Source organism: Gopherus flavomarginatus, chromosome 10 (genome assembly GCF_025201925.1).
Source record: "Gopherus flavomarginatus isolate rGopFla2 chromosome 10, rGopFla2.mat.asm, whole genome shotgun sequence".
Lineage (NCBI taxonomy): Eukaryota > Metazoa > Chordata > Testudines > Testudinidae > Gopherus > Gopherus flavomarginatus.
Genome location: NC_066626.1, coordinates 20,273,909 through 20,301,558, shown reverse-complemented (window position 1 = coordinate 20,301,558; position 27,650 = coordinate 20,273,909). Strand labels below are relative to the sequence as shown.

Sequence of the window (27,650 nt, the reverse complement as noted above, 5' to 3'; positions counted from 1 at the left end):
GGAAGGGATCATTTAAGCTATTAAATCCTTAACAAATAGTGAAGCTCTGTCACAGATAACTTGGATGCAGAATTGTTGAAGGTAAATCCTAAATTAGCCACATCTATCCCGACCCCTCTCTTTATATCAGTCTGAGAAAGGGAAAAAGTGCCAGATGACTGGACCAATGGGGTTATAGTGAAGATACCAACTAAATGAACTCTTAGTGATTTGTAATAACTGGCGTGGTATCACACTTTTATCTGTGCCAAGCAAAGTATTGTGTAATATCATAATCCAGCGTATATCAGAGGCAGTTGATAGTGTTCTCAGAAAAGAGCAGGCTGTTTTTCGGAAAGGGCGTGGATGCACAGACCAGATCTTCACTCTACAAAACATAATAGAACAGTGCTTAGAATGGCAATGGCAACTCTACATAAATTTCATAGACTTTGAGAAGGCTTTTGATAGCATTCACGGGACCAGCTTATGGCGCATTCTGTGGGCATATGGAATTCCTTTCCATATAATCAACGTCATCAAAAGGTTCTATTTCAACTTTACATGCAGTGTTGATCACAGTGAGCTCAGTTTTGAAGTCAAAAGAGAAGTACGTTGGGGTGTGTCATGTCTGCAATCCTCTTCAGCATTGCCATTGACTGGGTAACGTGGCATACAACAGAAGACATGTCAAGAGGCATTAAATGGACACTCTTCTCATCCCTTGAAGACCTGGACTTCGCAGATGATGTCGCTTTCCTATCACATACCCAACACCATATACAAGAGAAAACAACCCAACTCAATGCATTCAGCCAGCAAATTGGACGGAAAATCAACTGCAATAAGACAAATATCATGACCTTTAATGTTGCCTCACCATCACCAGTATGGATAGATGACTATGTTCTCACAAATGTAGAAACATTGACATACTTGGGCAGCACCATCAGGACATCTGGAACAAAATCAGTAAAGCCAGGAACACCTTCAGGAGCTTTAATACAGTCTGGAAATCATCAAAATACAACACTAAAACCAAACTCGAGATTTATCAGAGCTGCGTACTTTCAACACTATTTTATAGTGCAGAATGCTGGGGAATAAGAAAGTATGACATGTCCAAACTGTCTTCATTCCATATAACCTGCCTCAGAAAAATCCTCCGTTATCTTTTAGCCCAGAACAATCTCAAACCAAGATCTATTGACACAGTGCAGCCAAGAGGATCTGAGCACCATCATTGCCAGGAGGTGTTGGAGATGGATCGGTCATGTGCTTCCAATGGAAACTGGTTCCATCACCAGAATAGCAATAAGATGGACACCTGAAGGCAAGCGAAAACGAGGCCTCCCGAAAGCAACATGGCAATGAGCTGTGGAAGCCGAGCTGAAAAACCTGGGACACAGCTGGGTAACCATTGAAAGACTTGCCAGAAACAGACTGGAGTGGAGGAGCATCGTCACTGCACTGAACTCCAGAGGCATAATAGGAACATCGTGATGATGATGATGATGATAAGTATCAAAGGCAATTTAACCCAGTCTCTCTTGCTTTGAGCATAACTTTGCAGGCATGCTCACTTGCATTCATTTTTCAGTACCATCATTTATGTGCATAGAAGATAAAAGTTTTACACACAAAACACATAATCTGTATGCACAAGTGATAGTACCCAAAAAGGGATGCATAAGTGTTGGTGTCTGTGTTACACGCTCAGGACCAGATGTGCTGTTTAAAACTGGAACATTTTATTAAAACTGTAATCAGAATCAGGCAAACACAGGGCTTGTAAAAGCCCACTGCAATGGTGTCTTCCAGGAGTGCTAGACTCTTCTGTCACCACATCCTGCTTCCTTTGACCTCTTCAGCATAGTTCCTTGCCTTAAAGCAGGGGTCTCAAACTCCTGGCCCACAGGCCATCTGCGGCCCGAGGACCTCTCCACTGAGGCCCGCAGGGTCCAGCAGTTTGGGGGCCGGGTCTCTCCCTTGGCCTCGCCTGCCGCCCCCGGGCACGCTGCCCCCTGCGCATCCCCTGGGTGATTTAAAATGGCCCCGGGCCTCGCCCACCAATGACAGCACAGCGGAGTTGAGCGGCTTCCTGCTTGCTCACTCCACGTGGTTGCTGGTCCCTCCCTGCGGCTCTGGGGCAGGGCTGTGCCTCAGCGCACTGCCCCCACCCCAACCACTCCTGCAGCCAATGGGAAGCTGCGGGGGCAGTCCCTGGGGGCAGCAGCGCCCGGAGGTTCCTTGGCCCACCCCGCCTTGGAGCCCCAGGAAGGTGCTGCACCCCCTGACCCTCTCCCAGAGCCTTCACCCATACCCCCTCCAAACATACTCACTCCTGCCTCCAAACTCCCTCCCAGAGCCTGCACCCCTCCCGCATCCTCCCTCCCAGAGCCTGCAACCCCACACCCTCCACCTGCACCTCCACTCCCTGCCTCAGCCCAGAGCCTGCACCCAGCACCCAAACTCCATCCCAGAGCCTGCACGCCAGGCCCCCTCCCCCACCCAAATTCCCTCCCAGAGCCCAACCTCTCACCCCTTCTGCACTCAAACTCCCTCCTAGAGCCTTAGGCAGGTGAGGCGGAGTTTTTGGGGGTGGGTTCTGGTCAGTATGAGTGACATTATTGGCCCACTGGGAGGATTTGAGGACTGGTGCTGGCCCTAAGGTAACTTGAGTTTGAGACCCCTGCCTTAAAGGGACAGGATGTAGGTAAATATAGCCTTGGCATTCCATCCACTTCTTACAAAAACTTAACGACATTAAAAAATTCAGACATACATGTTCTAAAATGTATAAGTGCTACACCTGCAATATGAAATCCTGTGGCCCAGATGAAGGTAACTTTGTAAAATAGAGGCCAAGTGGAGGCTCCTTTCTGGTTACATATTGGCTTTTCAAAGAAACTACAATGTTGAGAATATCATTCTACCTGGTAATAATTAGCCAAAGCATTTTACTGTGTATATTAATAATTTGCCCTGTACAACAACTACAGAAGTGCCTTTTTGGGTTTGTCCCAGTTTGATAAATTGTGCATTTTTAACAGCAACTGTCAGGAGACTAAGTTAGGAGCTGCAATATGGATTGGGGGGGGGGGGGGGAAGGAGGAATATCTCAAAAGAAAAACAAACTAGAGGTGTGGCAAAAGTTTGTTCAGCTGCCAACCAGAAGACCTGGGTTTAGGGCTTACAAGGCTGCTTTAGTGTGTGATCATCGGAGCATACACACTCAGTCTCTGAGTGAAGGGAACCAGCTGGCTGGCAAAGAAGTATCACTGGCATTGCCTGTGCCTTTATGTTGACAATGCCACAAGCTACCCTCGCAGATGGAGTAATAACATGAAGTCAGTTGTGGGTCAAAAATAAAGTCCTTTTCTCTGTTTATCGTCCTGGATGATCATTTAGAATGTAAGGGTAATCTCTTGTTTCGTGGTCAGCAATGGTCTGAAGACATCTTTAATATTTCTCATTGCAGAGTTAATAATATACAATAAATACCTGACAAATTATGCACAAACCCCAGTGTGATTTAGTGATTACTGTTCCTTAGCTTTATTGGACAGTATTTTTTACATTAAAATATGTGATTTTGTTTCTTCTTAGGAACGCTCAGATCATGGGTTTTTTCCAAAAGCAGCACTTGAGGGCAGTCAGACCTTTACCACTATCTCCAGGCGCAATGATGCTGTCCTGCAGCAATTTGTAACTTACAGTCCTCAGGAAAGACTAAAAGGTATGTACTGTACAGCCTTCTTCGTGCCAAAAAAAAAAAGTGCTCTTTTTGTTTTCAGAAATCCACATCAACTAGAAAAACAGTTAATTAGAGTAAGTGCAGGCTCTGTTACTTTGAAGCTTGAAGATTCAAGGAGGGTGGGAGAGCTGACTCAGAAGTTGTGAATTAAATTCCTGGCACACGTTCCAGTTTAAGTAACAGTTTCTAGCTCACTGCCCAATACGTAAGTTTGGATAAAAAAGAAATGATGATTGCAAAATATATATTGTCAAAATGTTTATTTTCTATACATCTTTGATGGGTACAGTGATTATTTTAAAAAGCAAATTGTCTAGTTTGTGTCCCATTTTATAATCCAGTAGAAATTTATACTATACTATAATATTCATAAGATTTGATATTTTAGTTTATTAAGACTTAAAATATTTTTAAGATTCGAAACAGACCCTTAATGTACAATAGAATTAGGACATCATAATTACATTCCCCATTCCAGACTTTGAAACTAGTAACTATAATTTTCTTAGTCTGTAAATAGCTGAGTACAACACCCAGCTTTAGCACTGACACTTTATGTTCCTATCTCCTCCCCTTACCATCAGAAAAACCCCACTGGCGGCTATTTATAGCCTTGACTCCACAAGGTATTTAAGCATATGCCTAATTTTTAAGCATTTGAGAAGTCTCTTTAGGTGTTCTCACCCGTTCAGTGGAACTCCTCGTGTTCCTAATCAGGCACTTTTTAAAGTACCTAGATACGGATCAGAATAAGTCCTGTTTGTAAGAGCTATACTTTCTGAGGGATCCCAGCAGCAGAGGTTGCTAGTGTGTGTCTTTGTTTTGCTCGTTCTTTGTGTTACATTTTGGAGGGGCTAAAGGAAGGAGACAACCCATCACAATGTGAGAGGTGAATGGATGTTAGATGTTGAGAAGACACCACAGACATAGGGCAAAGAGAGGAGACCCTTTATGAGGGAGGAAAAAGAGAGAGAGAGAAACCAAGGCCTGGGAATATATGGGTGGTGTCAGTCAAAAGACTAAGGAGAGAGAATTTTAAATATTACTGAGAAACTAAATGAAGTATCTTTGTGACTTACGTTTAAAAAAGATTTATTTAGTGAAATCAAATAGAATGCCAACTTGGGGGGTGGGGAATGGGACACGCATTTGCCTAGAGCAGCAAAATACCTAGTAGAGGGTTCTCTATATCAGAGCTGAAATCCTTCAGGGAGATGTGAGCAGAGAATATGGGCTTAAAATAATACAATGCACATACATGTAACATGTATTTTACTGTAGAAATATTTGTTTAATTTTGAACATTTAACCTACTTTAACCCACATTCCTATCAGTGTTACCCACCCCCACCCCCATATCATTTGTTACAAACAGTTTTTTCATTTCTTTTATAATAGGTTCCAATCCTACCATGATATCTGCACACGTGAAACCATGCAATCCCACAGGGCCACAGTGAATCCAAATGTGCTTGTGTGTCTTCCCACACTAAGCAAGTTGCAGGATTACAGTCTTATATCAGATACTGGGATTGTCTCTTCCTGCATGTTTTCATGGTGCCTTGCCCATTGTGGTTCCAGTCCTGATCTGAAGCTTTGGGTGCTACCATAACGTAAATAGTAATAAAAGACAGCAGAGATGTCAACACAATACCCAATGTGCCCAATGCAAAAAATTAGTGGCAGAAGTTGAATTATGTTTAATAAATATCATACTTTCAGTTAATGTTGTCAAATAAGTTACTTCTAATACCAGTCACTGCTCTACACATAAGACTGTTCTAGAAGCTCAATAAAAATAAACTGAAGCTTGGCTTATTAATACTAGGGTTTTTTTTTAAAAGAATCTTTTTTATTATTCACGAGCAAGATCAAATGTAATGTCTGGGGAAAAGCTGTTATAGCCAAAACATTACATTTTGTCTTGCCTGTGGATATTTCAATAAAGGAGTGTTTTTAATCCAATATTGAAATGCCAGTGTTCAGTCTATTTTTGCATGAATAATGCTAGCCACCCACAGGTCCCTATTTTTTTTTCTTGCCAAGCTGTTGTGCAGAAATAGCAGTTTTAGAACAACCTCTTTGAGAAGCAGTACTTCAGTGCCAGCAACTTCACATTTCTGGTGCTGAAAGATTACTGGAATCTGCCTCATCAGAAGCTCTTTTACATCCAAAAAATGATCAGGGTTGCAAAGGAATTGCTGTCATCTCTCTGGTTAAGAAATATTGTAAAGATAAAGTATCTACCCTACGATAGCTTGGCATGCTGAATCTTCATGGATATACAAGTATCTACATTTAAAGGTGTGGCGTGTGTGCATGAAAAGATTCATTGATAATGAAAATGACTATTACTATTTTTTTAAAAAAAATTATGCTGTAAAAACAATGCCAGAAACGTTCCCTGCTCCAAATGGCATAAAACCTAAGGCCCAACTGTCACAGTTAGTGGGCTACTTGCACTGTTGACCAACTTGGTCTCTTAGAGCGCACTTCCCTCATGTGTCTAGCCTCAAGCCATGTCTTCTCTCCTGGATTGGAATCATGCAATTCTCCTATTCTCAGATCAAGCCTTGGGCCACTACCTCCTATAATTTAACCATGCTTAACTTAGCAGATCTGATTTATCTTCAGTACCTGCAGTTTTGTCCCCTCCAGATGCTATGACAGTGGTAACCAGTGACCAGACTGCTATCTTAAAAGCAAAGTACACCTCTACCTCAATATAACCTGACTTGATATAACACGAATTCGGATATATCACCTCATTGATCAGTTCACGTGTATCATAATTTTATGAATACTGTATCAGTATTAATAGATTATTACATGGCAGCTCTGCATCCACCACACCAACCCTCAGATGTACTGAGTACACATCATTCCCACTGAATTTCAGGAGTAAAATCAGTGGGAATTTAAGGACACTCACTATATTGCAAAATGCACTTGGTAACTCACAGGATCAGGGCCTTTAGGGAGGGAACTGACATAATAGATTAGCTTGTGGTATAGGTCACTTTGGGACAATAGGAGTAATGGTGTCTAGAAAGGAAAAAAGGCAGGTTAGAAGGATGAGGGAGTAAGAACACGCAGTGGAAGAAGTCAGTATAGTCACTAGTTTTTCTCCAAAGATGCTCAGTAATGTGAGACCAGAATGGAGGTAGCACATAATGGGAGGTCAAGGGTGGGGCTTCTGGGAGCATTCAGAATGGCATGAGAGAGAATGAGGAGTTACGGGGAGAGGGAGAGAGTTGAAAGTGGCAATCATAATGCTGATGGCAGTTAGTGATGACGAGAAAAGGTGAAGGCTAGGAGGAAGAAAAGTCAGAGATGTTCATAGATTGGTGATCACAAAGGGAGTAAATGATAGGAAAGTATAGAGTAGAAGGAAGGAATGATGGTGAAGAGGAACTTGTCATGTTTGTGGTCATAGATGGGCATTACAGGAGGAATTTAGACAATGATCCAGGGCTTCCTGCTTAGCCATCCTGTCATGGGATAGTAGCAACTTTTCTTTTTTCCTATTAAGAACAGAGAAGGAGGAGATATCTGCAGGGAAGGCACCTTACTACCTATCTGGAAGTTAATAAATGTTGCAAACCAAAAAAATTAAAACAGTTGAACTTTCTTTTATTTAAAAAACAGGAGTACTTGTGGCACCTTAGAGACTAACAAATTTATTTCAGCATGAGCTTTCGTGAGCTACAGCTCACTTCTTCGGATGCATAGAATGGAACACGCAGACAGAAGATATTTTATACATACAGAGAACATGAAAAGGTGGAAGTATGCATACCAACAGGAAGAATCTAATCAATTGAGATGAGCTATCATCAGCAGGAGAAAAAAACCTTTTGAAGTGATAATTAAGTTGACCCATAGAAGGTGTGAGGAGAACTTAGCATAGGGAAATAGATTCAATTAGTGTAATGACCCAACCATTCCCAGTCTTTGTTTAAGCCTGAGTTAATTGTATCTAATTTGCATATTCGAGTTCAGCAGTCTCTATTTGGAGTCTGTTTTTGAAGTTTTTTTTGTTGCAAAATTGCCACCCTCAAGTCTGTCACTGAGTGGTTAGAGAGATTGAAGTGTTCTCCCACTGGTTTTTGAATGTTATGATTCCCGATGTCAGATTTGTGTCCATTTATTCTTTTGCGTAGAGACTGTCCAGTTTGGCCAATGTACATGGCAGAGGGGCATTGCTGGCACATGATGGCATATATCACGTTGGTAGATGTGCAGGTGAACGAACCCCTGATGGCGTGGCTGATGTGGTTAGGTCCTATGATGGTGTCACTTGAATAGATATGTGGACAGAGTTGGCATCAGGCTTTGTTGCAAGGATAGGTTCCTGTGTTAGTGTTTGTTGTATGGTGTGCGGTTGCTGGTGAGTATTTGCTTCAGGTTGGGAGGCTGTCTATAAGCGAGGACTGGCCTGTCTCCCAAGATCTGTGAGAGTGAGGAATCATCTTTAAGGATAGGTTGTAGATCTTTGATGATGCGCTGGAGAGGTTTTAGTTGGGGGCTGTAGGTGATGGCTAGTGGCTTTCTGTTATTTTCTTTGTTGGGCCTGTCCTGTAGTAGGTGGCTTCTGGGTACTCTTCTGGCTCTGTCAATCTGTTTTTTCACTTCAGCAGGTGGGTATTGTAGTTTTAAGAATGCTTGATAGAGATCTTGTAGGTGTTTATCTGTCCACATATCTATTCAAGTGACTCCTGTTCTTTTTGCGGATACAGACTAACGCGGCTGTGTCAATAACCTAGTCCCAGATTTGGACCTTAGCGTCCAAAATATGGGGGTTAGCATGAAAACCTCCAAGCTTAGTTACCAACTTGGATCTGGTACTGCTGCCACCACGCAAAAAATTAGAGTGTTTTGGGGCACTCTGGTCCCCACAGAAACCTTCCCTGGGGACCCCAAGACCCAAATCCCTTGAGTCTCACAACAAAGGGAAATAAACTTTTTCCCTTCCCCCCTCCAGGTGTTCCTGGAGAGATACACAGACACAAGCTCCGTGAATCTAAACAGAGGGAGTCCACCCTCTCTAATTCCAGTCCTGGAAACAAAAGCACTTCCCTCTTCACCCAGAGGGAATGCAAAGTCAGGCTAGTAAATCTAACACACACAGATCTCCCCCTGACTTCTTCCTCCCACCAATTCCCTGGTGAGCTGCAGACTCAATTCCCTGGAGTTCCTCACTAAAGAAAAACTCCAACAGGTCTTAAAAGAAAGCTTTATATAAAAAAGAAAGAAAAATACATACAAATGGTCTCTCTGTATTAAGGTGACAAATACAGGGTCAATTGCTTAAAAGAAATATGAATAAACAGCCTTATTCAAAAAGAATACAATTCAAAGCACTCCAGCAACTATATCCATGTAAATACAAAGAAAACAATAGAAACCTTACTGTCTTACTATATTTGTACTCACAACTTGTAAACAGAAGATTAGAAAGCAGGAAACAGAAATCACTTCTCATCCGAGAGAGCATACAGGCAGAAGACAAAGAACTCAGACACAAACTTCCCTCCACCCACAGTTGAAAAAATCCTGTTTCCTGATTGGTCCTCTGGTCAGGTGCTTCAGGTTACTTTTTTTTTTTTCAGGTGAAGGAGACATTAACCCTTAGCTATCTGTTTATGACAGGCTGCTACTCTGAAACCTTTCTTTTATTTAATTAGTTTAGGCATTTATCTAATTTGTGGATCACTTCAGGCCTTCCAGTCTAGTTATGGATCAGTGAACTGGTGTAATATAATTGCTGCTACTACTTTGTTTAACCCTTTTTAGTTTCAGAGCTGACTATGTCCGATCATGGTAGCGCTGAGAATGAAGTTCCACCTCCCCTGCCGCCACACCCAAGTGAGGAGCTACTTTCTGAAGATTATAATCATAGGTTTGGATTTACTTTTTATTGCCGTTATTTTTATTATTTATGGCTAGAATGTCTCAGTTCTCACTGATGATTGTGATGTTATTTCTCATTGATTAAAAGCACTGTTATTGTGTGTATAAGTAGATGTGGAATCTGCACCATAATAGTTGCGATCAGGTTGACATTTCTGCAATATAAATGATGCTTGGTTATTTTGGAATTTAATATCTTGTCTATTTCAGTAGTTTTCAAATTATGGTACATCTATCACTCTTCATTGGTGCACGGATTTTTAAACATTAATTATTTTCATAATCATGCACTATTTTTCAAAGAAAACGGTATATTATACCCCTTCAGGGTAATCCGTTGGCGGGTCGCGAGTTCGTTTACATTGACCGTCCGTAGGCATGGCCTCCTGTAGCTTCCAGTAGCAGCAGTTCACCCGTTGGCCAGGAACGGCGAACTGCAGCCACTGGGAGCTGCGGACGGTCGTGCCTGCGGACAGTCAATGTAAACAAACTGTCTTGCAGCCTGCCAGCAGATTTACCCTGATGGGCCACAGGTTGCCCACCAGTGCCTTAAACACTTCATATCCAGGTAGATTCTTATAATTTTTTTCATTCTGCTTTACTTAATGTACATGAATTTCATTGGTGTCTATTTTGTCCTTTTAATATGATGTTCTCTTGTCTCTAAGGTGTATAACACACTCACATATACAAACTAACATAAACAAGCAAACAAAATCCTTTGTAAACTAATCAAATGATGAGCCAGATTCTCAGTTGCTTTACTCTCAGTGAGGATTTGGCTATATATCTCCTGCAGACTGGGAAGGAAGGGAGGAAGAGAGAGATTGTTACTCTTATTTCTCTTTTTAAATATTTGGGATATGATCATCTGACATTGAAACTGAGAGTAGAGCTGGTCAGAAAAACTTGGAACCATTTTCTGTCAGAAAATGCAATTGCAACTAAATTGAAATGCTTTGCAAAATTGTGTCTGTCTTGCTGAAATTCCCTTTCAGGGAAAAATGAGCGGGGGAGAGGAATCAAATTCTTGAAATGTCCTTTTTCAACAGTGTTTGAATGAAATTTTCCAGTCTTTCGTTTTGAAATTACTTTTGTTTGAAATTATCTTAAATTTTTTAATTTATATGTTTTAATATAAAATCAAAATGAAAACAAAAAGTTTTTTCATTGAGCCAAAATTGCTTTTGTGGGGGGCAGGTGAGGAGAATTTTCCTTCATAGAGAATTTTGAAATTTTCAGGTTTCATTCCAATTCTAAACTGAACCAAATTTCAAATTTCAGTCCTTTGTGAAACAGAATTTTGCTCCTCCATGCAGGTTTATTTATGGTGAGCTTCTGTGAAATGATGATGGGTGGTGGTGGTCTTTTTAAATGCCATCATTCACATAGATTGTTGACATGTCAGCGAGAGTGAACCAGGTGCAGGGACTGCATTTTGTGCAACCTATTTGGTAAACAATTCAGACAGGAGGTAGTTAAATAGAGCTCAGCAGAAGAGAAAACAAGACTGTTGGCACTAGATATTTCCCCTTCTGTTCTGTTAAATAAAATCATATTTAAATATTAAACGTGTAAAAACAGCAGTTATCTTCACGAAGAATCTTTATTCAAATATATATAATTAAATACATGTGAGTAGAGGTGCTAAATCTCACAAAAGAAACGTGACAATCAGAGATTGATTTAAGATGCATGATTGCAAACAACTGGAGGAGAAAATACATTTATATTGTGAAAGTTTTAATTATTTCACTTGGTTTTCTATTAGTGTCTCAATGTTTTGCATGGCTTTTTCCACAGCTCTGTAGTGGATTCAGCAGCATATTTAACAGATCAGAACATCAACTTCAGATCTTTGACACCAGCCAAGCAGCCTGAATCAATTAATCTGAGAACCTCCAAAAGCATGGATCTTGGTAAGCTGGAGGGGGGTGGGGTCATCAGGTCATCATTTTAGCCATAGCACATCTGCAGTATCTCCTTATTTTCTGCATTTGTTACTTAAACACACAGATCAGTGAGCATGTTCTTCAGCAGAGCTGATGTGGTGGGGACAATAGTCTGCCTCCTATAACATCTAATCACAATTACTATAGTTATTGAATTAAGCATATTTTTCCCCAAATATCATTTTGTTGTCATGCATTGTATTGAAATCTCAGCTGAGAGAAAGAGAGCTTTTGTGAAAATAAGGTAGAAGAATTGCCAGAGTTATGTCTTTAAACAGTCCATGCATGTCTAAGTTTATAACAAAACAATAAACATATTATTTTCTGATAGAATTTAGGCAATTGCAAAACTGCATTAGACAACAGCTGATTTTCTTAGGACGAGATCATTGACAATAACAAAGTTGAACAATCAAAACATCGCAGTAGGTTTTCATAGGTGTAAGGTTATGGTCCACTACCTATCAGAGCTGTGCAGAAAATTTTGCAGCGTGGATGAAACTGAGAGAAAGTTGTTTTCACAGTATTAGCAAACTGTTTGTGCAAGGGTTGATTTTTTTTGATTTTTTTTATTTGGTTTTTACCCAAATACTTTTCTGTGGGGAAAACTGAGTTGTATTTTAACAGTAGCAAGAAGAAAAGTCTCCAAGCCTTTTAAAACTCAGAGAATCAGGAACCAAGTAAAACCTTTTATATTTCTTCCGTATGGCACATCTCACTCTTTTTCTGGGTGTTTCATATTTATGCCTTGATCCAATAGGTTTGAGTAGTTCCACTGGTGTGGCGCTAAGCGTGCACGCAGGTGTTCTGCTAGATGAGGGCCTTAAATAGATCATGAATGGTTTATTTAGACACACACAGAGCCAACAGATTAAAGCTTCTTAAATAGTGGTCGCACTGTATTTCCACTGTATTTCCTTCTGACATGGTGCAGATTTATCTTAGTATTTTGTGTTCTGATTTTTTAATACAGAAAATATGTGCATTTTCATAGTAGACAGGAAGTGAGCAACACGGGCAGGACCTTGGAGGGGCGGGGCAAGACATGAAGGAGGAGTGTGGCCTGGGGTAAGAGGTAGATCAAGGGTGGGGCCTTTGAGGGGAGAGATGGGGCACAGGGCGGAGCCTGAGGGGTCTGGTTACCAGTATTTAGAAAACCCTAATAGACCTGTGGAGTGAGATTAGACATACTGAAGTCTCTGAGGAACCTTTACAAACATGCCTTTTAAGCAGCTTTTTCCCATTTAAACCAGGGAAATCTAATTTGAGTCACTACATGGATACAATTGCCACAGTATCACACAGTAGAGAGAACCAGTCTCTTCAGTTGCAGGGTCCAAAACCAAGTAAGGCTTTCCATGTCAACATTTTAAACTCCAGAACAGAACATGGAGCACTAGTGAAACAATTTCTGAGTAGTCCCTAGGGGTAGTCAAAAGTACGATATGTTACAATAGCCTAATCTCAAGCTGCCAAAAAAAAAAAAAAAAAAAGCTGGTCCGCAGCTCTTCGATGGCAGCTCATTTGCACCGCTCCATTCTTCAGCGGAAGTTCAGCGGCGGGTCCTTCTCTTCCTCTTCACCAGCACTTCAGCAAGAGCTCAAAGAGGAAGAGAGGGACTGAGGGACCTGCCGCTGAAGACCTGGACGGGTCTCCCCAATAGCGGACAGAGTGATGCTATCATAACCTTAGTCCCAGATTTGGACCTTAGCGTCCAAAATATGGGGGTTAGCATGAAAACCTCCAAGCTTAGTTACCAGCTTGGACCTGGTACCTGCTGCCACCACCCAAAAAATTAGAGTGTTTTGGGGCACTCTGGTCCCCCTGAAAAACCGTCCCTGGGGACCCCAAGACCCAAATCCCTTGAGTCTCACAACAAAGGGAAATAATCCTTTTTCCCTTCCCCCCTCTCTGTTCCCAGTCCTGGAAACAAAAGTACTTTCCTATTCCCCCAGAGGGAATGCAAAATCAGGCTAGCAATCCAACACACAGATCTCCCCGATTTCTTCCTCCCACCAATTCCCTGGTGAGTACAGACTCAATTTCCCTGAAGTAAAGAAAACTTCAACAGGTCTTAAAAGAAAGCTTTATATAAAAAGAAAGAAAAATACATACAAATGGTCTCTCTGTATATAGATGATACAACACAGGGTCAATTGCTTAAAAGAATATTGAATAAACAGCCTTATTCAAAAAGAATACAAATCAAAGCACTCCAGCACTTATATTCATGCAAATACCAAAGAAAAGAAACCATAGAACTTACTATCTGATCTCTTTGTCCTTACACTTAGAAACAGAAGACTAGAAAGTAGAAACTACTTCTCCAAAGCTCAGAGAAAGCAGGCAGGCAGACAAAAGACTCAGACACAAACTTCCCTCCACCCAGAGTTGAAAAAAATTCGGTTTCCTGATTGGTCCTCTGGTCAGGTGCTTCAGGTGAAAGAGACATTAACCCTTAGCTATCTGTTTATGACAGATGCCCCTTTGTGTTGGCCACCCTAAGCACCTGCTTCCTTAGCTAGTGCCTGGAGCCAGCCCTGCTTCTGCCTGGCATCCAGAAGCAACACCAAACTGTGACTTGTCGGGCACGCTGCCTAAATCCAGGATTCCAATACTATCCTCAGAACTTCTTCTAGCTGCTTCTCCCATCGCACCAACATTGTATTGCATTCTTCCGGCACTAAACTGGAACCAGCTCTCTTTTTTCCTTGCTTCCATTTCTTAAGAGACTGGATCATTTGCTTCATTGCACAAGCTAGGCCAAGCATGGAGAACAGTGAGTTGGATGTTGGCATTATTCAAACACACCACAGCCCATGTCCCTTCACTATCCCTCTCAACTAACTTGCATATGTGTTAAACGGGAGGGTGACAAAATCTATTTCTGAGGTATCCTTCATGACAGAGTCCTTACAGCACAAGACCAGTTGTCCAAAACTATCTACTGGGGTATCTCACAAAGATAATAGCAGTTCTACTTGCCCTGTTAGGTACCACAGATAAGCCCATAATATCTGTTGATCAGAGGCATCAAAAATTGCTGACAAACAAAAGAACTGTCATAAATACTTGACCTTCATCCATTGTTAGCAGGTCATCAGCCAGGCCTTTTTCTGTCTTGTTCCCGGGCCTGAAACCTGTGTGACTTGAAGTCAAGGAGACCTGACTGAAAAAGGATCATAGTTTCCCTCAGAAAAGGCAGATTAGATCCAGATGGATAGCTGTCAAGACTGTCAGAGTCAATAATTGGTTTTCTGAATTAGCTGTCTTACAAGAACTTGGTTAAAAATAAGTCACACCCTACCCTTCTTCCATGTTTCCTCATCCCATAGGGAATAGTCTTAGCCAGTACTGAGCCCAGTACTTCCCTACTTGCCTTCCTTGGCCACCAGGATGGGTGAGAGTCCAAATTACAGGTTGTAATCTGGCGCACCTCCCAGAATCAAGATGAGCAACCCTGGCTGAAACTGCAGAGGAAACAGTATTTGTAATCTCAAAAAACCCCTGCCTCATCTCCATAAAGGCAGACAGCTCAGTTGTGATCTGACTAATTTTATTTCCAAAGTATAATGAAAATTCTTCAGTGAAAAATATTCAACTCTGATAGTGAATACTGTGCAGTTTAACTAGGCTAATCACCATTCAAAAAGATCTGTTATCTGAGAGTTTGCTGACGCCAAGGGAGTAGAGACAAAGACAATCTTCTTTGCCTCCTGTACAGCAGTGACAGAGACTTCAAAAATGCTTTGTCAGTATCAGTCTACCATTGGTATTCTAGCCATCTTCTAACTCATTTCATTTGTTGCAGATAATTAAAAAACCATAGTGACCTATGGCTATGGATCCAGCAAATGGTCATTCAGAAGCCACAATATCAAAAGTCAAGGACATATGGTTATTATAAAATTCTAGTAGTGGTTAGTGTGATCTGTCGGCAAAATAGTATTCTTCAAAGCCATCTGGAATATGATATGCTTCGTTAGTCTAGAAGGACAGACCCTCAGGTCCGTCACCATGATAGAAGAGGAGTCTTACCGTTTATTAAACCATGACCCAAAAAGGGCAGCCTTTTACACAAGTTGGAGTTGAAGTGGGTACTTAGTTTTTATGTCCCAAGAAAATCAGACTTTGGTAAATCTCACATTCTCGCTTGCATAGGGGGTATAGTCCAAAGTGAAGTTTATTTCTGTCCTAAGGCTCTGTAAACTGACACCTTCTGTGAAGAGACTCATGTTACAGCAACAAAAGCTCTCAAGACTTCACTTTGCCAATGTTAAGCTAGTATAGCTACTAGGAGTTTTGTGCAGTTCTCTGCGTCATTACTATTTAGCTGCAGAAGCTAGGTCAAATGCTTGCTTGTGGAATATGATTATGTTTATTCCTCTGTCCCTACTTTGAGAGTTTACACCTCGCTAGTCATCGAGGCTGGAGATCTTCGATGCAAATATTCTGATGCTTTCAAAAGTTTACTAGTATATGCTTTTAAATGATGCTGTGTCATAGCCTTAGTATGTACCAGTGTTCTCTTTGTGCAGTTTACTTACAGCAAAACCCAGGTACAAGTTAATTGAAATACCAAAGAAACTGGGACACTGACAGCAGTCATTGACAGGAAGTTAGACACTTACTAAAATGTGAAAATCAGCAGTAATAGTTCGGATTTCTGTGCAGTCGTTCTATTAAAGTATGTTGTGTACCCACCATTAGCTTTTATTGCACACACAGAAGTATGTCTGCAAGATACGCTATATGTAGAAAACTGCATCTCAGTTGCACAAGGGAGACGTCTTCCAGGAATCAACAATAGTCTACTTCAGCTGTTTTTTGTTGTTTGTTCACTTGCCCAGTGCAGCTACATAGTCATCACTGCAGTTACCCAGGTGTCACTGATTAGACCTGTAATTGGAAATTAGTAAACACGTCTATTGGTGACACAAGAAAGAGCAGAGCCCAATTCACTACCTCTTATCTGGTTTGCACTGTGGAGCTAACAAGTTTATGAAATAGTAAACAACGGTTTTGTCTCTAAAATGAGCTGATACCTACACAAGGAGCAATTCTGTTGAGTAAGAATATGCTGTTGTTATATACTCACTTTTCCGACTAGAATCATGCTTAAAACTACCGTTATTTTCCCTTCTCTTCTACTTTTTTTTTTGTAGTAAAACCTTTGTGGAAGACCAGTCTTTTTTCCAATTGTGGCAATACGAATTAAGTTAAATCATTACTAATACCTTTAATGACTGACTCTTAATAGCAGGAAATAAGAGGGAGTGATCAAATAATATAGGGGACTTAATATGCAGCATCACTTTGTCATTTTCAGTCTCCTCTGTACAGTTGAGGGAGCTGCACATATGAAGGTAAAGCTAGAGATTACTTAGCAGTAGCTACTCATCTTTTACTGTCTTGCTGTCTCCTAATTTCTGTCTCCATCGCGGTTTGTACACAGGGGCAGAAACTAAGGGGGTTGGACCCTGGTACCTGTTTTTGCAGATGCAGTCTCTGTAATGCACATGCGATGAATCATGTGGTCTGATTCAAGGTTAATAATAACTCTGAGGTACATGTGGTATAGCATTTGACTTCAAAAATGAGGATCTGTGGAGCCTATATATTTGGAGAAACCCTCAGTTACTTGTAGGGTACCTAGTTTCCACTGGAATACACTAGCAGTAATTAAAGTGTTTATTGTTGGAAATACTAATTAAATTTTACATCCTTGGAAGTCTTGAGAAAAATCTACATAGCAAGTGTGCTGATACTGTTTTTCAGGGAGGGGAGTGAAAGTGTGTCTGGCTCAGGGCCCTAGCCTCCATTATTGTAGGGTAAAAGTCAAGGGATCTCTCAAACCTTTTATTGCTACCGCTATAGCGGCAGGATGCAGAGGGGTTCTAAGCCACCAGCAGATCCCAATGACATTCTGCCTGATTCTGTGGTGACTGAGCAAGAACACCTTCAGGAGCATAGGGGGAGCTTACATGAGAGCAACGCTACCATTTGAAAGGTGTGGTATATGTTTCCTTCCTTCCCCTGCTCTGGTTTGAGTCCAACAGTTAGTGCAGGAGGAGGGTGACAGCATGACCTTTCCCCTTTTATGGAGTCTGTTGCTCCTTGTGGAACCGCTCCTTGTGCTGCAGGGGCACACACATTTGGTATGAGTGATGCCCCTTGCTCTGTTGTGCAAGGAGGAGGAGGAGGGCTCCTTATGCCTTGCTTCCAGACACCGCTGCAAGGCCAGCCAAAATCCGATCCTGATGCTTGCACAATTAGATTTAGATTACACTGGTCTGCAATTTTTGAGAAGTCATCTGCTTCAGAGATAAAATATGCTATTTATTATGTATTTTGATGTGCTGAATTCAAATATGACAATTAAAACAACTGATTGGCTACCGTTTCTAAGATATTTAAGTTTTTACATTTTATGTCTATGTATATTGAGTAGATAGTAGAGTTTTAATCATAAATTGTAAACCTAGGTCCTTTCATGTGTTTATGGTTGCTTTACATGATAATATTTCACCTGTCCTGTTTATGTAACATTTTAAAAATCAGCAGAAGGGTTATATAAATAAAATTTATTATGAAACAAAAGGCAAAAAACTATTATGTACATAGTTGAGTCCTATTCAGTGTCTACTCGGCGCTTCTTGGCTTGTCTCTTGTTTTCATGAAATGGAGCATCTCTTGTCACTGTCCAGCAATAGTCTGCAAGCATTGATGAGCTCCATTTGCCCTGATAGCCTGCCAGGAGATTCCACTGCTGTAGTCTGGAGCCCAACAGCTCTGCCTTACTCTTGGGTAGTTCCAAATCCCTGACAAGGTCATTCAGTTCACCTTGTGTTATGAGGTATGGTTCAGAGGAGGAGGATGGGAGAAAATGTGGGTCCTGTGACATTGATGGTTCAGGACCAGAAGTTTCATCCTCTTCCTCATCTGACTCAAGTGAGAAGGATTCTGGTGCATCAGGAACCGGCAGTCCTTCTCCGTGGGGTACTGGGCGTATAGCTGGTGGAATGTTTGGATAATGCACAGTCCACTTTTTCTTCTTTGACACACCTTTCCCAACTGGAGTCACCATGCAGAAGTAACAATTGCTGATATGATCTGTTGGCTCTCTCCAAATCACTGGCACTGCAAAAGGCATAGATTTCCTTTTCCTCTTCAACCACTGGGCAAGATTTGTTGCACAAGTGTTGTAGCATATGTGTGGGGCCCACCTCTTGTCCTGATCTCCAATTTTGCAGCCAAAATAAAGATGATAGGCTTCTTAACCATAGTGGTTACACTGCGCTTTTGTGATGCAAAAGTCATTTCACCACAAACATAGCAGAAGTTATCTGCACTGTTCACACAATTGCGAGGCATCTCTGCTCACTTTGGCTAAACAGAAATGTGTCCCTTTGCAAAATCAAACACTGACAAATAAGAGAGCATGAGACTGTATGATTTCTAGAGCTGATATAGGGCAATTTGTTCAGCAGAGTGATGTAAGCTTTGTTATGATTGTATCATCCATGACTTCTAGGAATAACATGATGCAATTCATATCATGTATGATGCAATACCAGCTTCAGATTGCATCATTCATTGTTTTGCCTAAAAAGCAAGTTCTGTCCAAACCCAGTCATAGATTTATTCATAGATCCAGTCAAAGATGTATTTTAGTCATTTCTGGTTTAAATTGAGATCCCTTCCCTTTATAACTCACTTATCCTCCACCATTCCCAAGTCAAGGGTCGTATATACTGACCCAATAGCATATCTTGAAAACTAGAGCCAATCAACAATTTTAAGCATCATTTTCGTTCTCAGTGACCCAGAATTAGTAAAGTTGGACTACATTTATTTCAGAAGCATTTTGGCTGTAGAGCAGTGTTATTGGCCAAATTTAGACCTGTGGATTATGTACCTTTATAAACCCCAGCACAACAAATTCAGAAGTGTAGAAATGAAAATATGCTGTATCTTCCTTTTCACAAATAAGTCAGACACTTATCTCAAAAGATAATGGCAGATGAGAAAGGAGAGGCAGCAATCAATTAATTGAAAGAATGATTTTTCCCTCTCCTTTAACCACCTTCTATACATGCACATTTCCCCACATAGTTGTATAGAAAATAACTACCATAATAACTCACCAACATCCATTTACACTAGCTTTTTTCCCCTCAACTGTATTTTTTCCCAAAAGTAATAATATATGGCAACATGGATTTTTTTGTTGCTGTTGTTGACCTGGAGGGTGAAAATGAGTGTGTGTGCTTTAAAAGAAAAAGGAGTGTTTTATTGTTTGCTTATAAACCCCTTTGATTTCCATACATTGTTATGCACAGGAATAACTTAGGCTTTACATAAATGTACTGTAAAAACTACATCCATGAGAATTGTATGCAAAACATGAAAATGCCGTTTGTGTTGGTAAGTCACTGCAGAATATAAATCAGACGTGTTTGAGTTGTGAGCAAGTTTAAAACCTAGTCAAGTTCCTTAGAGCATGAATTAAGAGATTGAAGGCATGCTGGAGGATCACCACTTTCCAGTATACTTTCTGAATAAGAATTTGGGAACAACTTTAATTTGCCAAATCATCCATTGGAGGGCAGGACTTTTTTAAAATAAAAGTCAGACTCTCCTTTCAGCTAATATGGGGCTAAGTAAAATTATAATACATAAGCCCTTGTTTGGGGGACAAAGTATTAACCAGCATCTCAAAATGCATCCAGCTCACATCAAAAGTAACTTTTTAATGCTGTAAAATTTTCTGAGGGCAGATTACAAGGTGAAATATTAGAAATGGATGCTATTGTGTTCTCAAAAATTAGGAAAACATTTTAATGCCTTAGTGTATTTCTAATTAGAGAATGAACCTCAATCTGTTGTAAAATTTGGAGTTACTTGATTTAGACAATTAAAATATTAGAACAAATTGATTATATGCATTTATTGATGTTGTGAACATGAAGGGACTGGTGGTAATAAAGTTTAAATTTTAGATCAGTTTTAAGATAATTGCATTATAAACCTTATTCCCCACCCAGTGGCTCTAACTTATAAATGAGAGATTTGATTATGAACTTTTGGATTAACTCTGGGAGCCTAGGAGAAGTGATAATGACATAGTGTAGGTTTATAGTCAAGCTAAATCAGTATTAATGTTGTACTGTGTTTCATTAGAAAGATTCATCTGCTTCGGTAGAGGTTAGAGAGAATTAGAAAAGGCAACTGTAGCCTTCATAATGTTGATGGGTTGATATTGCAAATGGTATGTCAAACTATAGCAGCCTGTGCCAAAGGTTTGAGCTCTCTAAGGGCTGCAATATCTGAATTAGCAGGGTGACAACCACTAAAAGAAATATCATTAGGTCTGGAGACTGTAGGAGCACACTGGGAGCAATAACAGTGACCACAATAACATTCACAAGTTATCAATCTTCCCTTTATTAAAAACCATAATACACCGATAATCAATGTTTTAGATACATAAATGAAGGTAGAGGATTACCATAAAATGTCCAGCATCAATGTTTTCAGACTTGCATCCCCAATGGTACCACTGAGATGGGTGGATCTCTCATCGAGTGGTCATCTGTGGAAGGTCTCCTGATGGATTTTTCCTCCCTGTTGATCCTGAAGGAACCCTTTTATTCTGTTACTCACACCAGTAATCCTTATGCAGATACATGATAGTTCCAACCCTTTCCCTTATCAGGACTTCCACACCTCATAAATTCTACACCCCACTTTCCATTGCCTATATTTTGAGTTCCCCATATCATCATTAACATTTACATAATAAGTTCCCATGGTAACTTGCAGTCATTGCAGAATTTCTCATGATGTTACCATCGGGCAACTTCCAGTAATAACGGGCCTGGGGTTGCATATTTTCCTGAACATCACCCATTAACACATCTTTCATGATAATCTTGCAATTCTACTGGTACCACGTTCCCCTTGGGTCCACTAGTCATGTCAACTTCTTTCAGGCGAAGGCCTGATGTGGCTAAGCTGAAATTTGACAGGTCTCACTTTACAGTCTTACCTTACTTGTATACCTAACACACTCTTACCAATAATATATGCATATCAATCTTATACCCCTATAATATTTTCCTACATGTTCCTACGCGATTACCTACCTATAGCATAAATCTATTCCTCACACATTGATTACATATGAATTAACCCCAACAATATTAAACAATTAAATGATTGTATAAGGTATTTAGCTACACAGCAAAGGTGTGAAATAAAGGGGATGGTCTCAGTTGAAGAATGAAGGTGATGTGCCACTAAAAGAAAAAGAAGAATTTGGCGACTGTAATGGTACAATGATGCTGTATGCTGCCAAATAAAAAGCTTTAATTTAAAAATAGAAATGTGGTCCCTGTGTACTGTACGGCAAAGAGTGTATATAGTCAGTTCTTTAGTCGTAATGGTTGGTGCAAATAGAGGCTTGTGCCAAAGTGTGGGATGTATTGAATCTACAACGTCAGGCAAGCTCTTGGAACATAACTGAATTAAGTTGTCAAGTTAATTACAATCTTTCTTGAAAGAACAGTTTAGAGCAAAGTAGTAAAGATGAGAAAAAGAATCTGAGAAGCCTTTCAGAGCCTTGATGCTTCAGGCTCTAAGTAGCTCACATTGGACACCCAAATATTAAGGCACTTTGGAAAATGTTGCCCTTTGTTACTACATAACAGCCATACTTTATCCTCCATCTTTGTGCAAACGTCCCATTAGTCTTCATGCTAAGGGGTGCTGAGTGTCTGTAACTCCCATTACAGTGAGTCAGCATCTCTCAGGATCGGGCCCATTGTTATCAGTAGGGGAGAATGGTTATGGACTGCGGATAATTTATGTCTCTCACTTTGTAGACCTGGCCCATGATCACAATTCAAAATGTACTATGGCCCTTGCCTGCTTTAGAGCATCACTGGAAACAGAAAATTCTTGAGGAAAAGAGGTGTGAAATACGACTGATTAGGGAACTGATCTGAGTTTTCAGCTTGTATCCTATCGTGTAACAGTAAACCATCCTCCCCAGTACAGAAGGGGTAAAAGTCCCCAGCACTTCTAAAATGTAATAGGGAGATTCCAGAAAATGAATGTTTTGCTAGCTATTTCATTTAAAGGTGTAGTTGAGAGCCAAAATTTGACACAATCCCTGTGAGTAATTTACTCCCATGACTAGATTGGGAGCCACTGCGCCAAAAAAAAAAAGCTGCAAGAGAGTCATGTCATTGGCACGATCATTGACTAAAATTAATTGATAGTGCTATGTCTTTATTATGCTGAAAGGGCTGTGTAAGGATAACATCCATCTGGAAAGCCAGTCACCGATTTGTTGCCTTGTATTACTGTAATATGTTTAGATCAGAAAAAGTAATTTATTTAGATTCTAAAAAACTTGTAAGCTGCGTTTGTGTATGTAGCTAGGGAGTAAGGTCCTTGCTAATGAATTGGCTTATTATAAAAAGTTTTATGTTAGGCTTTCTCAGACACAGAATGTTGTTTGAGGAATTAGTTTTCCAGGAAATTCCTTGATGTTTTATTGGTTTAGGTTTGCTTTTTTTATTTTTATAATCAGAAATGCAGAACTGCTCTTCAGAAGCATGTCATTTTGTTCACCAGAAGTATGGTACTGTAGCCTTCACACATTTTTAAAGGGTTTTTTTAAATAGGTATCAGTCAGTGTGCAAAAACCGTGATGTAAATTAAAGAGGCACTGTAAGTTAAAATAGTAATACCCTGCTTTTGGTAAAGAAGAACAACTTGATTTTTTTTTGTACAGAACAGCTTTATATTAGCTTGAGAAAAGAAAGCTATGGTGCTGAAACTGATCTGCGAAAAAGGAGGAACATTGATTATCACTATTGGCAGATGCATTGATTTTGATTTTCTAAATAACTGTTTGAAATTAATTTACTGACCATTAAGGAAAGTGTTATTGTATCCAGAGAAGCAAAACTCTTATGACTCTATTTAGAATATGCGCTGCACGCTACTCCACTGAAAAGAAAAACATTGATGTAAAACACATAACTTGGTTGTCTTGCGCGTGGCATGGAGAGGCCAATCAAAGACTGAGTAGAAGGGAGTAGACAAGCATTTTTACCATCATAGCTACTTCTACTGATCTTCAACATTACATCATGTTCTAGAGTGCTACTTTATTTCAGGCATTTCAGCATGAAATATTGGAAATCTTAACATCATTGCATATTCATGTTATCTAGTTTTTCCACCTCTTGACATAGTGTTGTCATTGTAAAAAGAGTAATGCTAGCTGTGAGTGTTTAACTGGAAAGATTTCTGCTTATTAGCAATATGCCATCTTCTGTCAGCAGAGGATGATCTTGTGGGTCTTGCAAAGTCCCCAGATCTGTACGTTTGTATTAAGTGGTTGTAGTCCTTACTAGTCACTTACATTTCAATGAGCATTGCAGGTGCTGGTTGCAAACAAGTGGCTGGTTTCACCAGTTATAATTAGGACTAGGATTTTGTCACAGAGGTCACAGAATCTGTGACTTCCAGAGACCTCTGTGACTTCAGCCCATGGTGCCTGGGAGCTGCAGGGTCCCCCCACTGCAGGTGGTAGCTGGGAACTGGGGGGGCCCCAGGCTCCCAGCCACTGCAGGAGTTAGGGGTGCCCTGGAGCTCTGAGCCGCCGCAGGCAGCTGGGGTGCCCCGCAGCTCCCAGCTGCTGCAGGCGGTGGGCATTCCCCGGGAGCTTCCACCCCCAAGGGCAGAAGGGCCCCCAGGAGCTCCCAGCCGCCACAGGCGGCGGGAGTGCCTCAAAGCTCAGAGCCACCACGGGCGGCCGGGGTGCCCCAGAGCTTGGAGCCACAGGTGGTGAGGAGACCCTGCAGCTCTGAGCTGGGGCCCCTAGAGTGGTATGGGGACCCCGTAGCTTCCAGTTTGTCATGCATATTTTTAGTGAAAATTGCAGATAGGTCACGGGCTTTCTTGAATTTTTCTTTATTGCCTGTGATCTGTCTGTGACTTTTACTAAAAATATGCGTGACAAAATCTTAGCCTTGGTTATAATGTATTTGTTGAGATGTGCAGATAACTGACAAATGAATAATGCATATTAAGAAAATAATCATTACATTATATAGATGTAGCCTACAATGATGCAAATGTATGTCTCATTTTTTTAATTCAGCAACAGAAAGTATCATCTTTGTGCCAAAAAAATAAAAATTCTGCACCTAAAAAATAAAAATTCTGCACATATTTTAAAATTCTGCAAATTTTAATTGTCAAAATAACACTACATAATTACACTAGTTTCAATTATTTTGGTAATTTATTTCAAAATACCTGTCAGCAAGTATGTCTGTAACAACACAGACACACACAAACACTTCCCAAGGAGCAGAGAGTTAAAGAAACCCCTATGACATCCCAGTGCCTGTTTCTCTGTCCCCTTCCCCTCCCTCCAGAGCCCAGTTGGGGTGGGTAGACACCCACAATCCCTCCCTCCCAAGATCCCAGACATGGTCTTCCCTCTCACCCCAGCCAATACACCCAACCCTCCCTCCCCCACCCCAGAGCCCAGACACAGGGCCTCCCTTGCCCAGATACCCACATCCCTTCCCTCCCAGAGCCCAGACACCCACTCCCTTTGTCCCCCAGAGCGCAGCTGTGGTCCCCCCCAAGCCCAGACACCTGCCCCCCTTCCCCACCCAGAACCCAGGGATCTAGAGGGAGAAACAGCTGGATGCTGGGTCCAGGGCTTGTGTGCAATTTGCAGTGCAACACCGTCTCTTTCCCTCAGGGCGTGCTGGGAACTGCAGCTGCCATGTACCTTCTCCCTTCCTCTGGCAGCGTCTTCTAGTTGCGAGCTGGGCTCTGCTGGGTCCAGAGGCCCCTAGTGGCTGCCAGGAAAACTGCAGCCCATTTCTGTGGGGGAAAGAAAGTTCTGCATGCACAATATTAATTTCTGCAAAATTCTGTGTTGTGCAGTAGTGCAGAATTCCCCCAGAAGTAAGTCATCTTTATACTGCTCATTTCCATTTGTTTGTTTGCTCCCCATTCCTTACTTCCTGGTCCCAGAAATAAACAGATTTTTTTTGTAGTGTATCACATCTAACTTTCTTACATTAAAAACAGATGTATGTATAACATTCTCATTAGGGAAAGTTATAGTTGAATTTTTGTACTGCGAAGTTTTTCTGTATGCACTGCTATCTTGAGATGCTCAGAACATTCTCAGGCATTTTTCTCTTGGGCTGAAACTTTCCATGGTTAGCCTTTGTTATGATTTCAGAGGTAATTTCTTCTCTAAATGTTTCTTCAAAAATAGTCCAGCCATTATTGAATTAGTAGTGATTTGGAAAGAGGGTTTTCCCTCCCCCAACTAAAAAAAAAATAAGATGCCTTTCTGCAGAGATACTCCAACAATGGCTGAAATTTAAAAATAAAACTTTGTGTGGCTAGGTCTTGCTGAGGAAAAAAGAACACAAGTGAAAAATGAACGTTGTCATTATTGTACAGGACTCAGCTTATTGATTTTTTTTATCTTACTTAGATGTGAGGCATTATGATGGAATACACCCCTTTATTCACACCCTGCACACTATTGTAATAACCTTTGTACAATATATGCCCTGTGAGATATCATTCGGAAAGTCATAACTTGCTGATCAGTAATATCATGGTAAAGTACCTGTTTATAAGATTATATGTAAAGTTAGGAACATAAGCTGAAATCATAACTGAAGTGTGTTTCCCAGTTAAGTCTGGGGAATGTTTAAACCAGTTTCTCAAAGACAAAGGGCAAGCTGACGTATTTTTTGTAAGATTTTTCAGTTTATAATCATTTCACTCTTCCCTTTTCTCTCCAGTATTAAAATCTAATTTTTATATGTGAAGCCAGTATGTAAGGCATGCTTGAGTTAAATGGATTTATCCCTTTTAATAATATAAACCTCTCTCAGGCAAATCCAATCATCAGAGTTTTAAAAAAAATCTATGAATCTTGGTATCTTGTTTTTTTTATAGTTGCCATGTACTGTAATACAACCTGCTTCAGGTAATTACCATATATTATAGCGGTTGCCATTAGTGACTGCTATAATTAAGGTTGCAAATCAGTTTCCATTATAATCCCTTGTTTTCACACAATCATAACTTGTCAAAACATTAACCTTTTGAGAGTGAAGTTTTCCATGCTTACTTTCAGCTTGAAGGTAGATATTTTGGGGGCACAGTTTGAAATATCACACAGGAAACTCATTTCCAGTTCTGAGGGCTGTTTGACTGGGTAGTGAAATGTATGTCTGTCTGTCATCTCCTCCAGAGACTATATGCCCTAAAGAATGATAATAGGCCCTAGTGCCCACACCTCTTTTTGTGTTCCCTTCCCACTTCGGCCTGACCTCAACAATACTTTGCAATTATACAGAAATTTACAAAGATTACTAGGGCCTGGTTATCCTACCACTTATTTCAGCAAAACGTATGTTGCTCACTCAGGGATGTGAAAAAACACACCTCTGAGCAGCCTAAGTTACACCAACAAAAGCTATGGTGTGTACAGCACTTTGTCGGTGGGAGAGCTTCTCCCAGTGACATGGCTACTGCTGTTTGTTGGGGGCGGTTAAATTATGTCGACGGGAGAGCTCTCCCCCATCCACATAAAGGGATTACATCATGAGCGATCTTACAGCTGTGCTGCTGTAAGCTCTCTAGTGGAAACGTAGTCCCAGTCATTTTTCACAAGTCTCCCCTCATAAAGTAGTCCACATTAAGTTTTGTTTTATTGCTGTGGAATGTGGGCGGTGTGTATTGAGAGTGTGGGGGACATAGTGGTCTAGTGACTTCATCATGGGACTGTGCATCAGGTAACCTGGATTCTAATGCTGAATCAGACGTTGACTTTGAGGCAGACTTTGAGCAAGACACTTTACCAGTCTGTTCCTTTGTTTCCCATTTGTAAAACTGGGATGGTATTTACCTATGTTTTAGATCTCCATTGAGACTTAAACATCAAGCCAGGTCTGATGGCTACATACAATACTGGAAATTAT

General features: G+C 40.7%; 1 protein-coding gene across 4 annotated transcripts in view; it reads left to right on the top strand.

The window, feature by feature from the left end:
- PARD3B (par-3 family cell polarity regulator beta) overlaps nucleotides 1-27,650 on the top strand; it is a 683,847-nt gene that overhangs the window by 391,651 nt on the left and 264,546 nt on the right. For all 4 annotated transcript variants that reach the window (XM_050969567.1, XM_050969566.1, XM_050969565.1 and 1 more), the window contains 3 exons: nucleotides 3,589-3,718; nucleotides 9,533-9,638; nucleotides 11,453-11,568. In XM_050969567.1, the coding sequence (XP_050825524.1) occupies nucleotides 3,589-3,718; nucleotides 9,533-9,638; nucleotides 11,453-11,568 (352 nt within the window). The remainder of the gene's footprint in view (nucleotides 1-3,588; nucleotides 3,719-9,532; nucleotides 9,639-11,452; nucleotides 11,569-27,650) is intronic.